We start from the raw sequence: 17,044 nt of genomic DNA, 5'->3' as shown, positions 1-17,044 counted from the left end.
TTCAATACGGACACCAACTTCGATGGTTCTCAATGGAGATTATTTTAGACGAGATCACACGATGTTCATTGTATTTATGAAACCTGCACCCATAGAGTGTACAGTACCATTGCCACCTATTGACCTTTCTTGGTATTGCTGGTTGTAAATACAAATACCTGCATACATATTGGACTGATATGGAACACTGCTATAACTATTATTAGTAGTACAATTATTATGATTTAAAATTTTGAACAAGTTGGGAAAACTCTTCAGTTAACTGCTGTACCTATGATTTATCCAGTTGTAGTAATTATGGTTCCTCAATATACATTTAACATATTTCAAAGTAGGCAGTGTTACAGCTCTTCTTTTGGTGTCCCCCTCGGAATTGCTCTTGAGAAAATGTCATGTAATTGTCCCCTTCAAGGTTGATATCAGATTTTCGCCCCTGGGTGTCAGTACACAACTAGAATTCTGCTCCTGGTAGATTTCACCCCGTCATACTTTTGAGTCCGCCCCCCTTGCTGCTCAACTGATTCAATCACTGGAGGAATACAGCCATGCAGCATCGTGGGGAGGATACGATCTAAACGTATATTCTTAAAACGCTATTGGATAGTCACCATGGGTCATATATGCTAATATAATGGACAGACAACTGACACACATTGAGGAATAGTGAAATTCTGTTGATTCTAGTTATTTATTCTTAAACATGGAACAAAGAGGATGCAGGGCATGGCGCGAGCGACAGCCGTCGGTCACCTACATGGTTGCTTTGGTTCTCTTTTGGAGCGGAGCATCAGCCCAGATAAGATATTCCATCTCTGAAGAGCTTAAGGAAGGAACTGTCGTGGGGAATATAGCTAAGGATTTGGGAATAGATCTGAGTACCTTGAAGGAAAGGGGTTTACGAATCGTGTCTGGTTCGACCGAGCCCCTTTTCCAGCTAAACCAGAATGACGGTATCTTGTATGTGACCCGAAAAATAGACCGAGAGGAGGTGTGCGATCGGATCACGGTGTGTTTGATCAACCTGAAAACCGTTCTAGAGAATCCGCTGGAGATCCATTATGTCGCAGTGGAGGTGTTAGATGTTAACGACCATTCTCCCAGCTTTCCCGAGAAAGATAAACGGTTAGAGATGTTTGAGTCAGCATTACCTGGGGCGCGATTTCAGCTACAAGCTGCGCGTGACCCAGATAGTGGCCCATACTCTGTTCAACAATATAAACTGAAGAACAATGATCATTTTCGTATAGAAGTTAAAGATAGAGGTGAGGACCGTAAAATGCCTATTTTGATTTTACAAAAGCAGTTAGATAGGGAGTCTGCTAAGAATCATAGATTACTGCTTACAGCCATTGATGGAGGAAAACCAGCGAGGTCTGGGACTATCGAAATAATCGTTGAGGTATTGGATGTTAATGATAACTCACCCGTCTTCACTAAAGACGTATACTCTGTAATGCTTGGTGAAAATTCTCCTGTCGGTGCAACTGTCATTCAGGTAAAAGCAACCGATTTGGACGAAGATGCAAACGGTGAAATTATATATTCATTTGGTAATGGAGTAGATGACAAGTTACTGCGACTATTTGGATTGGATCCGAATACTGGTGAACTAACCGTAAAAGGTCCGATAGATTATGAGGTAAACAATATTTATGACATTGATATACAGGCATCTGATAAGGGACCCGTTCCATTGACAACAGACAAAAGCGTAATTGTAAAGATTATTGACGTGAACGATAATGCGCCAGAAATAGAAGTGACATCATTTTCGAAGGCAATCCCCGAAGATTCCAGACCCGGTACCACTGTAGCACTAATCAGTGTTAATGACTTAGACTCTGGTCTCAATGGGAACGTTTTATGTTCTGTAATGGAAGACTTGCCTTTCAAGCTAATGTCGTCTTTACAGGATAACATGTATTCTGTAGTCACCAAGTCACCTCTGGATAGAGAGAATGTATCACAATATGATTTAACAATAGTAGCCACAGACCAAGGCCATCCGCCCCTGTCATCTGTAAAGACTATTAGTGTTGTAGTATCAGATGTGAATGATAACAGTCCAGCGTTTTCACTGAGCCCCTATGCTTTCTATGTCACGGAGAATAACGAACCAGGCGCCTTAGTATTTTCTGTGAGTGCTTCAGATCGTGACATAGATGAAAACGCCTTTATTTCATATCATATTCTTAGAGACAATGGCGAGGAGAACAAATGGGCATCTTTCTTCAACCTAAATTCAGAAAATGGGGACATTGTTGCGCTTAAAAGCTTTGATTTTGAAACCCTCAAAACATTTAAATTCCAAGTTGTAGCTACAGACTCTGGAATTCCGTCACTAAGCAGCAACGTCACAGTGAATGTGTTCATTCTGGATCAGAACGACAACGCTCCCGTGATCTTGTATCCAGTCAGCGCTAATGGTTCCGCTGAAGGTGTGGAGGAGATTCCCCGCAATGTGAACGCAGGCCATTTGCTGACTAAAGTGAGAGCCTATGACGCTGATATAGGATATAACGGCTGGTTATTATTTTCACTGCAGGAAGTTACTGACCACAGTCTCTTTAACTTGGACCGTTATACAGGACAGATAAGGACACTTCGGTCATTCACAGAGACAGACGAGGCTGAACATAAACTGGTCATACTGGTAAAAGACAATGGGAACGTTTCACTCTCAGCAACAGCTACTGTGATTATCAACGTTGTGGAGCCCAAAGAGGCTTTTGCAGCTTCTGATGTTAAAAGCGCAGTAAAAGACGAGGAGGAGAACAGCGTTACATTTTATTTGATCATAACTTTGGGGTCAGTTTCAGCACTTTTTATCATCAGTATCATCGTGTTGATTGTAATGCAGTGCTCCAAAGCCCCAGTCGATTCCTCCAAGTATTTACAAGATGTGAATTACGACGGGACACTGTGCCACAGCATCCAGTACCGATCCGGAGACAAACGGTACATGTTAGTTGGACCCAGAATGAGTATAGGTTCTACTATAGTCCCGGGCAGCAATGGGAATACTCTAGTGGTACCTGACCACAGGAGAAGTGCTTCTGGAGAGGTAAGGAGTTTAAAACGACCTGTTCAGGAATCGCCTACTGACCAATGCAGTGCTGAGAGCATGTGCATGAGTTTGATGATGGCGTACTATTCTCATGTTTGTTAGAATTTCTGTCTGCTAGTTCATTGACCAAGAAAGGGGTATGTGTGAATGTATGAACCATTTTAGGTTTTTAATTAGGCTAAAGAGGTTTGTTAGCTGTTAAATGATCGCCGAAAGTGACACTGCTCTCAGGACAGGTCGCTGTCCACAACTGTCGTGCTGAAACGCTGTCCAGTTTAATGCGCTGTTTAACTGGTGAAAGTGACGACGTATACATGCTCTTATAGTGGATATTTTATCCTTCAACATTATTTTTTTCCTGTCAGACACGTGTTGCATACATGAGCAGGGTAAATGTTGCTTTATGTTAGCAAAAATAAGCATTGTACATAATGTATTGTAACGTGTATACCGACGTTAAAAAACAATACAACTTTTGCAGTAATGTTTTATCTTATATGTATCGTGTCAAGATTCCATTACTAAGTTTCAACGATAGTGTAATGTCAGGTAGAATCGCATGATGTCAGTACCCAACTACAATAACGATCTTGATAGAAATAATTACCATAATGCTTTTGACTCCGCCCACTTGCTGTTGAGATGATTCCGTCGCTGGAGGAATGCAGTTATGCAGGCTCGTGGGGAGAATAATGTCTAAAATTGACATTCTTAAAACACTATTGGATCATGAGCATTTGTCATATTTGCTAATATAATGGATGGACAACTCTCACCAATGAAGGAATAGCGGAAGTGCTGTGAATTCTCGTTATTTATTCTAAAACATGGAACAAAGAGGATGCAGGGCATGGCGAGATCCACGGCAGTGGGTCACCTACATAGTTGCTTTGGTTTTCTTTTGGATCGGAGCTTCAGCTCAGATAAGATACTCTATCTCCGAGGAGCTTAAAGAAGGAACTGTCATCGGGAATGTAGCTAAGGATTTGACAATAGATCTGAGCACCTTGAAGGAGAGGGGATTTCGAATCGTGTCTGGCTCGAACGAGCCCCTTTTCCAGCTAAACCAGAATGATGGCATATTGTACGTGAACCGAAAAATTGACCGAGAGGAGGTGTGTGAACGGAGCAGCGTGTGTTTGGTCAACCTGAAAACCGTTCTAGAGAACCCGCTGGAGATCCATTATGTCTCAGTGGAGGTGTTAGATGTTAACGACCATCCTCCCAGCTTTCCCGAAAAAGAGAAACGGTTAGAGATTTCAGAATCAGCGTTACCAGGGGCGCGATTTCAGCTACAAGCAGCTCGTGACCCAGACGGTGGGATATATTCCGTTCAACAATATAAACTAAGTCAAAATGATAATTTTCGTATAGAAGTTAAAGATAGAGGTGAGGACCGTAAAATGCCTATTTTGATTTTACAAAAGCAGTTAGATAGGGAGTCTGCTAAGAATCATATATTACTGCTTACAGCCATTGATGGAGGAAAACCTCCAAGATCTGGAGACATGAGAATAACTGTAGATGTATCCGATGTCAATGATAACCCCCCGGTTTTTACTGTAGATTCATACTCTGTATTGCTGAATGAAAACGCGAATATAGGAACAACAGTCATACAGGTAAACGCCACTGATCTGGACGAGGGTTCTAATGGTGAAGTTGTCTATTCATTTGGTAGTGATGTGGAAGGAGAGGTCCTGGAATGTTTTCATTTAGACCCGATTACTGGCGAAATAATTGTAACAGGACTTATTGATTTTGAAGAAAACAACAAGTATGAGATCGACATACAAGCGTCAGACAAAGGGGCAGCTACTTTGACAACAGACAAAACTGTAATTATTAAAATTGTGGATGTCAACGATAATGCACCTGAGATTGAGGTGACATCATTCTCTAACTCAATATCAGAGGATTCTAGACCCGGTACCACTGTAGCACTAATCAGTGTTAATGATTTGGACTCTGGTCTCAATGGGAAAGTTGTCTGTCTTCTAACCGAGGACAATCCTTTCAAATTAACGTCGTCTTTACAAGAAAACATGTACTCTGTAGTCACCAAGTCACCTCTGGATAGGGAAAAACAGTCCGAATATGATCTAACAATAGTTGCTAAAGACGCAGGCCAGCCGTCCCTGTCATCTGTAAAGACTATTAGTGTTGTGGTATCAGATGTGAATGACAACAGTCCAGAGTTTTCACTGAGCCCCTATACTTTCTATATCACTGAGAATAACGAACCAGGCGCCTCAGTATTTTGTGTGAGTGCGTCTGATCGTGACATAGATGAAAACGCCTTTATTTCATATCATATTCTGAGAGACGGTGGTGACGAGAACAAATGGACATCTTTCCTCAACATAAATTCAGAAAATGGAAACATTTTGGCGCTAAAAAGCTTTGACTTTGAAACTTTAAAAACATTCAAAATCCAGGTTGTGGCTACAGACTCTGGAATTCCGTCACTAAGCAGCAACGTCACAGTGAATGTGTTCATTCTGGATCAGAACGACAACGCTCCAGTGATCTTGTATCCAGTCAGCGCTAATGGTTCCGCTGAAGGTGTGGAGGAGATTCCCCGCAATGTGAACGCAGGCCATTTGGTGACTAAAGTGAGATCCTATGACGCTGATATAGGATATAACGGCTGGTTATTATTTTCACTGCAGGAAGTTACTGACCACAGTCTCTTTAACTTGGACCGTTATACAGGACAGATAAGGACACTTCGGTCATTCACAGAGACAGAAGAGATTGAGCATAAACTGGTCATACTGGTAAAAGACAATGGGAACGTTTCACTCTCAGCAACAGCTACTGTGATTATCAACGTTGTGGAGCCCAAAGAGGCTTTTGCAGCTTCTGATGTTAAAAGCGCAGTAAAAGACGAGGAGGAGAACAGCGTTACATTTTATTTGATCATAACTTTGGGGTCAGTTTCAGCACTTTTTATCATCAGTATCATCGTGTTGATTGTAATGCAGTGCTCCAAAGCCCCAGACGATTCCTCCAAGTATTTACAAGATGTGAATTACGACGGGACACTGTGCCACAGCATCCAGTACCGATCCGGAGACAAACGGTACATGTTAGTTGGACCCAGAATGAGTATAGGTTCTACTATAGTCCCGGGCAGCAATGGGAATACTCTAGTGGTACCTGAACACACGAGGAGAGTTTCAGGAGAGGTAAGAAGTTGAAAACAACCTTGTATTTCACTGTCAACACGTACCCTCTATTGAGGCTGATTTTCGAGTATCATTTTTAGCCATTTGTGAGTATTTTAAATAGGCCTGTTTTGTTTTGACGTAAGAGGGTTGTTGATTCTCACATGATCTCACAACAGAAGTTGCTCATTCATTTACAGCCGCTGCTCACTGGGCGCGGATCGCCACAGTGGTGCTGAAAAGTTGGGCACTTCAAAGCGCTATTTGATGAATGCTTGACAAAAGATGATGACATATAAACTCTCCCCTTTCTCTGTAAATGTTTCTCAATTTTATTTCCTTGTGCGTCACTTGTTGCATTCTTGCGTAACGCTTTAGTTCTTGTAAATACATCATGATATGTCATATTCAAACAGAACTCCCATATCTATACACATTTTGCAGTAACGTTTTGTCAATTGTGTATTGTGCCAAGGTAGTTTTCAGTATTGAAATATAAAAATGTAAACTCTGAAATGATATTGTAATGTGACGTAGTATCGCAAGGGGTCAGTACCCAACTAGAATATCACTCCTGATACATTTTCTCCCGTCATATTTTGAGTCCGCCCCCTTGTTGGTTTCGTAGATTATTCAGTTGATGGAGGAATTTAGTCATGCAGCATCGTGGAGAGAATAATATCTTATATTGCCAGAATAAATATAACTTTGGATAATTAGCTGATGTTATAGTCACGAATGTAATGGATAGATCGTTTCCCCAGATTGAGGCATAGCGGAAGTACTGTGTACAGCTTTTACTTATCTGGAAATCATGGAACAAAGAGGATTCAGGGCATGGAGGCAGCGACGGCAGTGGGTCGTCTTCATGGTTGCTTTCGTTCTCTTTTGGAGCGGGGCGTCGGCACAGATAAGATACTCCATCTCTGAAGAGCTTAAGGAAGGAACTGTCGTGGGGAATATAGCTAAGGATTTGGGAATAGATCTGAGTACCTTGAAGGAGAGGGGATTTCGAATCGTGTCGGGCTCGACCGAGCCCCCTTTCCAGGTGAACCAGAATGACGGCATCTTGTATTTGCACCGAAAAATAGACCGAGAGGAGGCGTGTGAACGGAGCAGCGTGTGTTTGATCAACATGAAAACCGTTCTGGAGAACCCGCTGGAGATCCATTATGTCTCAGTGGAGGTGTTAGATGTTAACGACCATTCTCCCAGCTTTCCTGAGAAAGAGAAACGGTTAGAGATATTTGAGTCAGCCTTACCAGGGGCGCGATTTCAGCTCCAACCTGCCCAGGACCCAGACGGTGGAATATATTCTGTTCAACAATATAAACTCAGCCAAAGCGATCATTTCCGTTTAGAAGTAAAAGACCGTGGAAAGGATGGTAAAATCCCTATCTTAAATCTCCAGAAACCACTAGATAGAGAAGCTTTGAAAATGCATAAATTACTGCTCACAGCCATTGACGGAGACAAACCTCCCAAGTCTGGTACTATAGAAATATTAGTGGACGTTTTAGATGTTAATGATAATATGCCTGTTTTCACTAAAGAGTTATACTCTGTGACGCTAAATGAAAATTCTCCAATTGGCACAACGGTCATACAAGTCAACGCTACGGATTTGGACGAGGGTTCAAACGGTGAAATCATTTATTCTTTTGGTAGTAATGTGAACAGTAAGTTACGAGAACTTTTTGAAGTAGATGCTATCTCAGGTGAGATAATTGTCAAAGGATGGATCGATTTTGAAATAGAGGACAGCTATGAGATTGATATACAGGCATCGGATAAGGGATCTGCTCCCCTAACAACAGACAAAAGCGTAACAGTGAAGATAGTTGACCTGAATGATAATGCACCCGAGATAGAGGTGACGTCCTTTTCTAACGCAATCCCCGAGGATTCTAGACCCGGTACCACTGTAGCACTAATCAGTGTCAGTGATGAGGACTCTGGTCTCAATGGGAAACTTCTCTGTTCTATAAGCGATGGCGTCCCGTTCACTCTAACGCCATCTTCACAGGATAACATGTATTCGGTAGTCACCAAGTCACCTCTGGATAGGGAACAACAGTCTGAATATGATCTAACAATCGTTGCGAAAGACGCAGGCCAGCCGTCCCTGTCATCTGTAAAGACTATTAGTGTTGTAGTATCAGATGTGAATGATAACAGTCCAGAGTTTTCACTGAGCCCCTATACTTTCTATATCACTGAGAATAACGAACCAGGCGCCTCAGTATTTTGTGTGAGTGCGTCTGATCGTGACATAGATGAAAACGCACTTATTTCATATCATATTCTGAGAGACGGTGGTGACGATAATAAATGGACATCTTTCCTCAACATAAATTCAGAAAATGGAAACATTTTGGCGCTAAAAAGCTTTGACTTTGAAACTTTAAAAACATTCAAATTCCAAGTTGTAGCTACAGACTCTGGAACTCCGTCACTAAGCAGCAACGTCACAGTGAATGTGTTCATTCTGGATCAGAACGACAACGCTCCAGTGATCTTGTATCCAGTCAACGCTAACGGTTCCACTGAAGGTGTGGAGGAGATTCCCCGCAATGTGAACGCAGGCCATTTGGTGACTAAAGTTAGAGCCTATGACGCTGATATAGGATATAACGGCTGGTTATTATTTTCACTGCAGGAAGTTACTGACCACAGTCTCTTTGCTTTGGACCGTTATACAGGACAGATAAGGACACTTCGGTCGTTCACAGAGACAGACGAGGCTGAGCACAAACTGGTCATACTGGTGAAAGACAATGGGAACGTTTCACTCTCAGCAACAGCTACTGTGATTATCAACGTTGTGGAGCCCAAAGAGGCTTTTGCAGCTTCTGATGTTAAAAGCGCAGTAAAAGACGAGGAGGAGAACAGCGTTACATTTTATTTGATCATAACTTTGGGGTCAGTTTCAGCACTTTTTATCATCAGTATCATCGTGTTGATTGTAATGCAGTGCTCCAAAGCCCCAGACGATTCCTCCAAGTATTTACAAGATGTGAATTACGACGGGACACTGTGCCACAGCATCCAGTACCGATCCGGAGACAAACGGTACATGTTAGTTGGACCCAGAATGAGTATAGGTTCTACTATAGTCCCGGGTAGCAACGGGAATACTCTAGTGGTACCTGAACACAGGAGGAATGCTTCTGGAGAGGTAAGAAGATGACTCCATTGTCATGAGGAACTAACTACTCGTTAGTTCTCAGTATTTTCAATCTAAGTACTATTTTTGATAGTTACAGGATCCGTGCCCCAGGGACTGAATGTATGAGTTGTCTATGGGGTGGCACATATGATAGCCACTATTGTAGGTGTCAAAAGCGTGCATTTGTTTGTGTTGTTTTCTGAATCAGTCGATTAAAAATATTGTGTATACCTCAGAGGGCGCTGTCCCACGGGGGTTTTCTTGTCAAAGGACGCTGTACTAGGGACTTCCGCTGTCCATGGTGCTGAAACCTGGTGGAGTTCATTCGGCATCTTCGTTGTGACAAAACTCTCTTGAGATGGTTAAAGACGCTTTGTAGTTTCACTTAGGCTATAGAAGAAGCCTTTTCAGTCTTTATTGACATATGGTCCAAACCATGTAGTTCTATGTAGGACGCTTGTTGCAAACTTCTAAACATCAACCAACATGCACACCCTGACGTCTCATAAGGATCTTCCCCATGCATGTCCCATCTTTGCCTAACCCGTACCATGGTTTGTAATGTTGTTTTTTCTTGTACAATGTTTTGTTTCGAAATAGCACTCGGTATTCGTGTAGTATAAGATCGTAAAGGGTCCAATTATACTCGATCCTGCAATATGAGGCTGAAACGCATGGTGTCACTCCGCAAGACGAAGAAGGGTTATGAAATAACTCTATTGGTCATACTTTTGAGTCCTCCCTTTATAGCTGGTTTGGTATTTCGTCGCTAGCAGACTACAGCCGTGAGCTTCGAGGATAAATTGTCATTTGAAACCTTTCAACGCTGACGTATTGTAAGATACCGAGCTGTGATTATATTTGGGAGTGCAGTGAATAAGATGACGTTGCCGGCAGAGGCGTAGTGAAACTGCTCGGGATTTCTCTTTAACCTTAAAAACATGGAACAAAGAGGATGCGGGGAATGGCGGGAGCGACGGCAGTGGGTAGTTTTCATGGTTGTTATGGGTTTTTTTTGGACCGTGGCATCTGCACAGATAAGATACTCCATCTCTGAAGAGCTTAAGGAAGGAACTGTCCTGGGGAATATAGCTAAGGATGTTGGAATAGATCTGAGCACCTTGAAGGAGAGGGGATTTCGAATCGTGTCTGGCTCGACCGAGCCCCTTTTCCAGCTAAACCAGAATAACGGCATCTTATACGTGAACCGAAAAATAGACCGAGAGGAGGTGTGTGAACGGAGCAGCGTGTGTTTGATCAACCTGAAAACCGTTCTAGAGAACCCGCTGGAGATCCATTATGTCTCAGTGGAGGTGTTAGATGTTAACGACCATTCTCCCAGCTTTCCCGAGAAAGAGAAACGGTTAGAGATTTCAGAGTCCAGGTTACCGGGGGCGCGATTTCAGCTACAAGCAGCGCGTGACCCAGATGAAGGTCCATTCTCCGTTCAACAATATAAACTGAGTCATAATGACCATTTTCGTTTGGAGGTTAAAGATCGAGGTGAGGACGGTAAAATCCCGTTGTTGGTTTTACAGAAGCAGTTAGATAGAGAAGCTGTAAGAAGCCATAAACTCCTCCTCACTGCCATTGATGGTGGAAAACCACCCAGATCTGGAACTCTCGAAATATCAGTGGATGTACTGGATGTTAACGACAATAGTCCTGTTTTCACTAAAGATATATATTCTGTACGTGTAAATGAAAACGCTCCTTTGGGAACTCTGGTCATCAAGGTAAATGCCACCGATTTAGATAGTGGCCAGAATGGGAATGTAATTTACTCATTTGGCAATGACATCAACAGCAAGTTAAGGGAACTTTTTGATGTCGACACCATTACAGGTGAAATAACTGTAAAAGGGCAAATAGATTTTGAGGAAAGGGAAAGCTATCTGGTTGACATACAGGCATCAGATCAAGGACAACTTCCTCTGACAATAGACAAAAGTGTAAAAATTAAAATCGTTGACCTCAACGACAATGCACCTGAGATAGAGGTGACATCATTTTCTAAGGCAATTCCCGAAGATTCTAGGCCCGGAACCACGGTGGCACTGATTAGTGTTACTGATTTGGACTCTGGTCTCAATGGGAAAGTTCTCTGCCATGTATTGGAAGACGTACCTTTCACGCTATTGCCATCTCTACATGACAACATGTATTCTGTAGTCACCAAGTCACCTCTGGATAGAGAGAAAGTATCTCAATATGATCTAACAATAGTAGCCACAGACCAAGGCCATCCGCCCCTGTCATCTGTAAAGACTATTAGTGTTGTAGTATCAGATGTGAATGATAACAGTCCAGCGTTTTCACTGAGCCCCTATACTTTCTATGTCACGGAGAATAACGACCCAGGCGCCTCAGTATTTTGTGTGAGTGCGTCTGATCGTGACATAGATGAAAACGCACTTATTTCATATCATATTCTGAGAGACGGTGGTGAGGAGAACAAATGGGCATCTTTCCTCAACCTAAATTCAGAAAATGGAAACATGTTGGCGCTAAAAAGCTTTGACTTCGAAACATTAAAAACAATTAAATTCCAAGTTGTAGCTAAAGACTCTGGAATTCCGTCACTAAGCAGCAACGTCACAATAAACGTGTTCATACTGGATCAGAACGACAACGCTCCAGTGATCTTGTATCCAGTCAGCGCTAACGGTTCCGCTGAAGGTGTGGAGGAGATTCCCCGCAATGTGAACGCAGGCCATTTGGTGACTAAAGTGAGAGCCTATGACGCTGATATAGGATATAACGGCTGGTTATTATTTTCACTGCAGGAAGTTACTGACCACAGTCTCTTTGCCTTGGACCGTTATACAGGACAGATAAGGACACTTCGGTCATTCACAGAGACAGACGAGGCTGAGCATAAACTGGTCATACTGGTGAAAGACAATGGGAACGTTTCATTCTCAGCAACAGCTACTGTGATTATCAACGTTGTGGAGCCCAAAGAGGCTTTTGCAGCTTCTGATGTTAAAAGCGCAGTAAAAGACGAGGAGGAGAACAGCGTTACATTTTATTTGATCATAACTTTGGGGTCAGTTTCAGCACTTTTTATCATCAGTATTATCGTGTTGATTGTAATGCAGTGCTCCAAAGCCCCAGTCGATTCTTCCAAGTATTTACAAGATGTGAATTATGACGGGACACTGTGCCACAGCATCCAGTACCGATCCGGAGACAAACGGTACATGTTAGTTGGACCCAGAATGAGTATAGGTTCAACCATAGCCCCGGGAAGCAATGGGAATACTCTAGTGGTACCCGACCACAGGAGGAATGCTTCTGGAGAGGTAAGGAGGTCATCAATCTAAAATAGATTAAAATCTGCTATGGGTGGCCTAATATAGCCTGTTTTGTCCTGTCATGGATGTCTCAACGAGCTGACTGTGTTACGGAGTGGACGGGCCTATGTAATATTTTGGTGACACGGCTGTCATGCTGTAACATGAGACGTAAAGGAGTATAGGACTTTATTTAGTTGGACATGTCACCTGACAGCCCATCTGTTTTCACTGAACAACTCACTTTGGATGTGTAGGCTGCTCTGATCCTATATGGTTAGAGGTGAGCAGGAAAGAGGATTGTTTTCTCAGGTATACATGGTGGTACCAGTCTGCTTGTTCAGGAGGGTCAGTCGGGGCTTGGTAATGTATTGATACAATGTTGATACTTGTTAATAAAACAAGGGAAAATATCCATGTAATTCATAGATTAGTGAACCTGCTCAGGCCAACATGTGGGCCAAGAACTATTTTGACTATAAGTAGGTAAAATATAATGTTGTCTGTAGGTCAGTGGATGGGGCAAACTTCAGCCTCATACTTACAGAGCCGTACGGTGAGCCTTATTTACAAGTCCTTGGTCCACACATTTCCGTCTTCAGCTTGTGTTGTTGCCTTGAAGGGAGCTATTTCAGCAATCAAAGGCTTTTCATAATCCTTATGTGGGGCTACGCCCCCTCAGAAAGAGAGTCTACTGGAGATTTAACGCAGCCTTGAAACCTAGGACACTATCATATCGGCCCCTTTTCCAGACAGTCAAGTTGTTTTGGTTTCTAACAATCTAGCTGTGCCCTTTAGTCATGTCAACTGAATAATGTGATGGTTGTTGTGTTGTTTTAATTAGATGGGTTATTAGCCTGTCTTATCATGTGGCATGTGACTTCGTAAGATAACAGTGGTGTGTGTGTGCGTGCCCGTGAGTGAATGAGTATGACTGAGCGGACACCTGGGGCCATTGATTTGTGAGGGGCCCTTTGTGCCTGCTCCCATCCCCTATAATTCTGTATTCCTTTGTGACAAATGTGTTAGCAGGTAGACCAGAGGGGCCCCGTCTCTGATTGGCAGATGAGTGACAACCCCGATTAGAAGCACCTGCTGCCTATCTGTTGTTCTTCACAAATACTGTTTTGAATGAAAGAACATTGTACCTACACACTGCAGAAGGATGTTAAGACAAAACAATCTGTGTACGCTCTCCCGGATGCAGTAAAACATTTAAGTAAACTTTAAGCGACATATTTTGGAGTGTGAACCCACTCCACCTCCTTGTTTGTCTGAATGAGAATGTGTCTGAAGGCCTGCTCTCCGTGGTGGTAACTGATTATGTGGGCCGTGCGCTGCTGAAGCTGTGCCTGTGGCTGGGAGAGAGAGAACTGCCAGCCTCTGGCGCACTGCTAGCCAGCCGGGTAGGTTGGGGTGGGGGTGCGCTGCTTGGCTTCCCTAGGGAGCTGCCATTCATTATTTATATGGGGCTTGGAACACAACCAGTGACGAATGTTCCTTCAAAGTTCCCATAGTCTGTGTTCTAATGCAGTGTGGTTGAAATAGTATTGGGCCTTTGTTTTGATTTTCAAAAAATGGTCTCATGCTATCATGCTATGTTGTGTCTCATTAGCTATGAGAGCGTGGCTGAACCAGGTCGAGTCTAGGGGATGGTGGTGTTGCCCTAGCAACACACTGGCAGAATTACCTCGCTGGTTTTCCACAGCATGTCGGTGAGCCTCGCGTGCAGTGCAGCGGTCTCAGCAACGAGAGAGAGAGGGAAAGGGAGGGAGCAGGTGGAAGAGGAGGGGGAGGGGATGGCTTTTGTATGGCTATGCCTTCTCGCACATTATTTAATGAAAATTGGTTCATGTTTTTGTGAAACCCATGGATTATGTTAGCGCAATCCTCATTGTAAGTTGGTCAACTGATGGTGTCAACAGAGAAGCAATAGTACATGTGATCATACATTATCAACACGTTATTCAATATATTGAATTATGTTCATTTTCTATTTTACTCTACTAGGTCACTTCAGATTTCACACTTTGGTAATTCTATAGGCTAGGAATAGTATGACTGAGGGTAGTTAAAACAGCAGTGCACTGCTAGGTTTTTCCTATTCAGTGACACGTATACACATTGATTGAGAGGAATGTGAAACAATGCAGAAGATGGACAAAGAGAGATGGTGGGATAGTCAAGGATGAAGAGAGAGTTAGATATCAGTACTGCAACTACTGATATGGGGGGAAGTCAGAGATTGAGAGACGGAGAGTAGATGTAGATTTAGAGATAGAGAGTAGATTTAGAGATATAGAGAGAATAGATGGAGAGTAGATGTAGATTTAGAGATATAGAGTAGATTTAGAGATAGAGAGAGTAGATCGAGAGAGAGTAGAGGTAGAAAGAGAGTAGATTTAGAGAGAGAGTAGATTTATTGATAGAGAGTAGATGGAGAGAGAGAGAGAGAGGGAGTAGATGGAGAGAGAGATAGAGAGTAGATTTAGAGATAGAGAGGGTAGATGGAGAGAGAGAGATAGGGAGAAAGTAGATGGAGAGAGAGAGTAGATTTAGAGATAGAGTAGATGGAGATAGAGAGGGTAGATGGAGAGAGAGAGATAGAGAGTAGATGGAGATAGAGAGGGTAGATGGAGAGAGAGAGAGATAGAGAGTAGATTTAGAGATAGAGAGTAGATGGAGAGAGAGTAGATGGAGAGATAGATAGATGGAGAGTAGATATAGAGAAGATGGAGAGATAGATATATGGAGAGTAGATAGAGAGTAGATGGAGAGTAGAAAGAGAGTAGATGGAGAGTAGATAGAGAGTAGATGGAGAGTAGAAAGAGAGTAGATGGAGAGATAGATAGATGGAGAGTAGATAGAGAGAAGATGGAGAGATAGATATATGGAGAGTAGATATAGAGAAGATGGAGAGATAGATATATGGAGAGTAGATAGAGAGTAGATGGAGAGTAGAAAGAGAGTAGATAGAGAGTAGATGGAGAGTAGAAAGAGAGTAGATGGAGAGATAGATATATGGAGAGTATATGGAGAGATAGGTAGATGGAGAGATAGATATATGGAGAGTAGATAGAGAGTAGATGGAGAGATACATATATGGAGAGTAGATAGAGAGTAGATGGAGAGATAGAGAGTAGATGGAGAGATAGATATATGGAGAGTAGATAGAGAGTAGATGGAGAGATAGATATATGTGTGCCATCACAGCAGCAAGATTTGTGACCTGTTGCCACGAGAAAAGGGCAACCAGTGAAGAACACGCACCATTGTAAATACAACCCATATCTATGCTTATTTATTTTATCCTGTGTCCTTAACCATTTGTACATTGTAAAAACACTGTATATATATAATATGACATTTGTAATGTCTTTATTGTTTTGAAACTTCTGTATGTGTCATGTCTACTGTTAATTTTTATTGTTTATTTCACTTTATATATTATCTACCTTACCTGCTTTGGCAATGTTAACACATGTTACCCATGCCAATAAAGCCCCTTGAATTGAATTGAATTTAATACATGGAGAGTAGATAGAGATAGATATATGGAGAGTAGATAGAGAGTAGATGGAGAGATAGATATATGGAGAGTAGATAGAGAGTAGATGGAGAGATAGATATATGGAGAGTAGATAGAGAGTAGATGGAGAGAAAGGTAGATGGAGAGTATATGGAGAGATAGATATATGGAGAGTAGATAGAGATAGATATATGGAGAGTACATAGAGAGTAGATGGAGAGATAGATATATGGAGAGTAGATAGAGAGTAGATGGAGAGATAGATATATGGAGAGTAGATAGAGAGTAGATGGAGAGATAGGTAGATGGAGAGATAGATATATGGAGAGTAGATGGAGAGTAGATGGAGAGATAGATATATGGAGAGTAGATGAAGAGATAGGTAGATGGAGAGATAGATATATAGAGAGTAGATGGAGAGATAGATATATGGAGAGTAGATAGAGAGTAGATGGAGAGATAGAGAGTAGATGGAGAGATATGTAGATGGAGAGAGATATATGGAGGGTAGATAGAGAGTAGATGGAAAGATAGGTAGATGGGGAGATAGATATTATGGAGAGTAGATGGAGAGATAGATGTATGGAGAGTAGATAGAGTAGAAGGAGAGATAGGTAGATGGAGAGATAGGTATATGGAGAGTAGATAGAGAGTAGATGGAAAGATAGGTAGATGGAGAGAGATATATGGAGGGTAGATAGAGAGTAGATGGAAAGATAGGTAGATGGGGAGATAGATATTATGGAGAGTAGATGGAGAGATAGATGTATGGAGAGTAGAAGGAGAGATAGGTAGATGGAGAGATAGGTATAT

At 42.2% G+C, this 17,044-nt stretch overlaps 2 protein-coding genes across 9 annotated transcripts in view; both read left to right on the top strand.

Annotated features, from left to right (window-relative positions):
- The window catches only part of LOC135545774 (protocadherin alpha-C2-like), a 214,420-nt gene that overhangs the window by 28,273 nt on the left and 169,103 nt on the right, over nucleotides 1–17,044 (top strand). For 2 of the 8 annotated variants that reach the window (XM_064973644.1, XM_064973630.1), the window contains exon 1: nucleotides 6,919–9,415. The exons of 3 other annotated variants lie outside the window; for them this stretch is intronic. In XM_064973644.1, coding sequence (XP_064829716.1) covers nucleotides 7,052–9,415 — 2,364 coding nt within the window. In that variant the 5' untranslated portion in view covers nucleotides 6,919–7,051. Of the gene's footprint in view, nucleotides 1–641; nucleotides 3,065–6,918; nucleotides 9,416–10,158; nucleotides 12,712–17,044 lie in introns of those variants that run through there. 3 more of the 8 variants (XM_064973643.1, XM_064973631.1, XM_064973632.1) reach the window with 2 other exon arrangements.
- LOC135545779 (protocadherin alpha-3-like) lies at nucleotides 3,895–6,270 on the top strand. Its single transcript, XM_064973659.1, has one exon. The coding sequence runs from the start codon at nucleotides 3,895–3,897 to the stop codon at nucleotides 6,268–6,270; it is 2,376 nt and encodes a 791-aa protein (XP_064829731.1).

This window comes from Oncorhynchus masou, chromosome 9, assembly GCF_036934945.1.
Source record: "Oncorhynchus masou masou isolate Uvic2021 chromosome 9, UVic_Omas_1.1, whole genome shotgun sequence".
NCBI lineage: Eukaryota > Metazoa > Chordata > Actinopteri > Salmoniformes > Salmonidae > Oncorhynchus > Oncorhynchus masou.
The sequence above is the reverse complement of the archived record's forward strand: the minus strand, read 5'-3'. Positions and strand labels throughout refer to the sequence as shown.

Coding starts and splice junctions, on each gene's coding strand:
- LOC135545779 (XM_064973659.1), top strand. CDS start 3,895: ATGGAACAAAGAGGATGCAGGGCATGGCGAGATCCACGGCAGTGGGTC.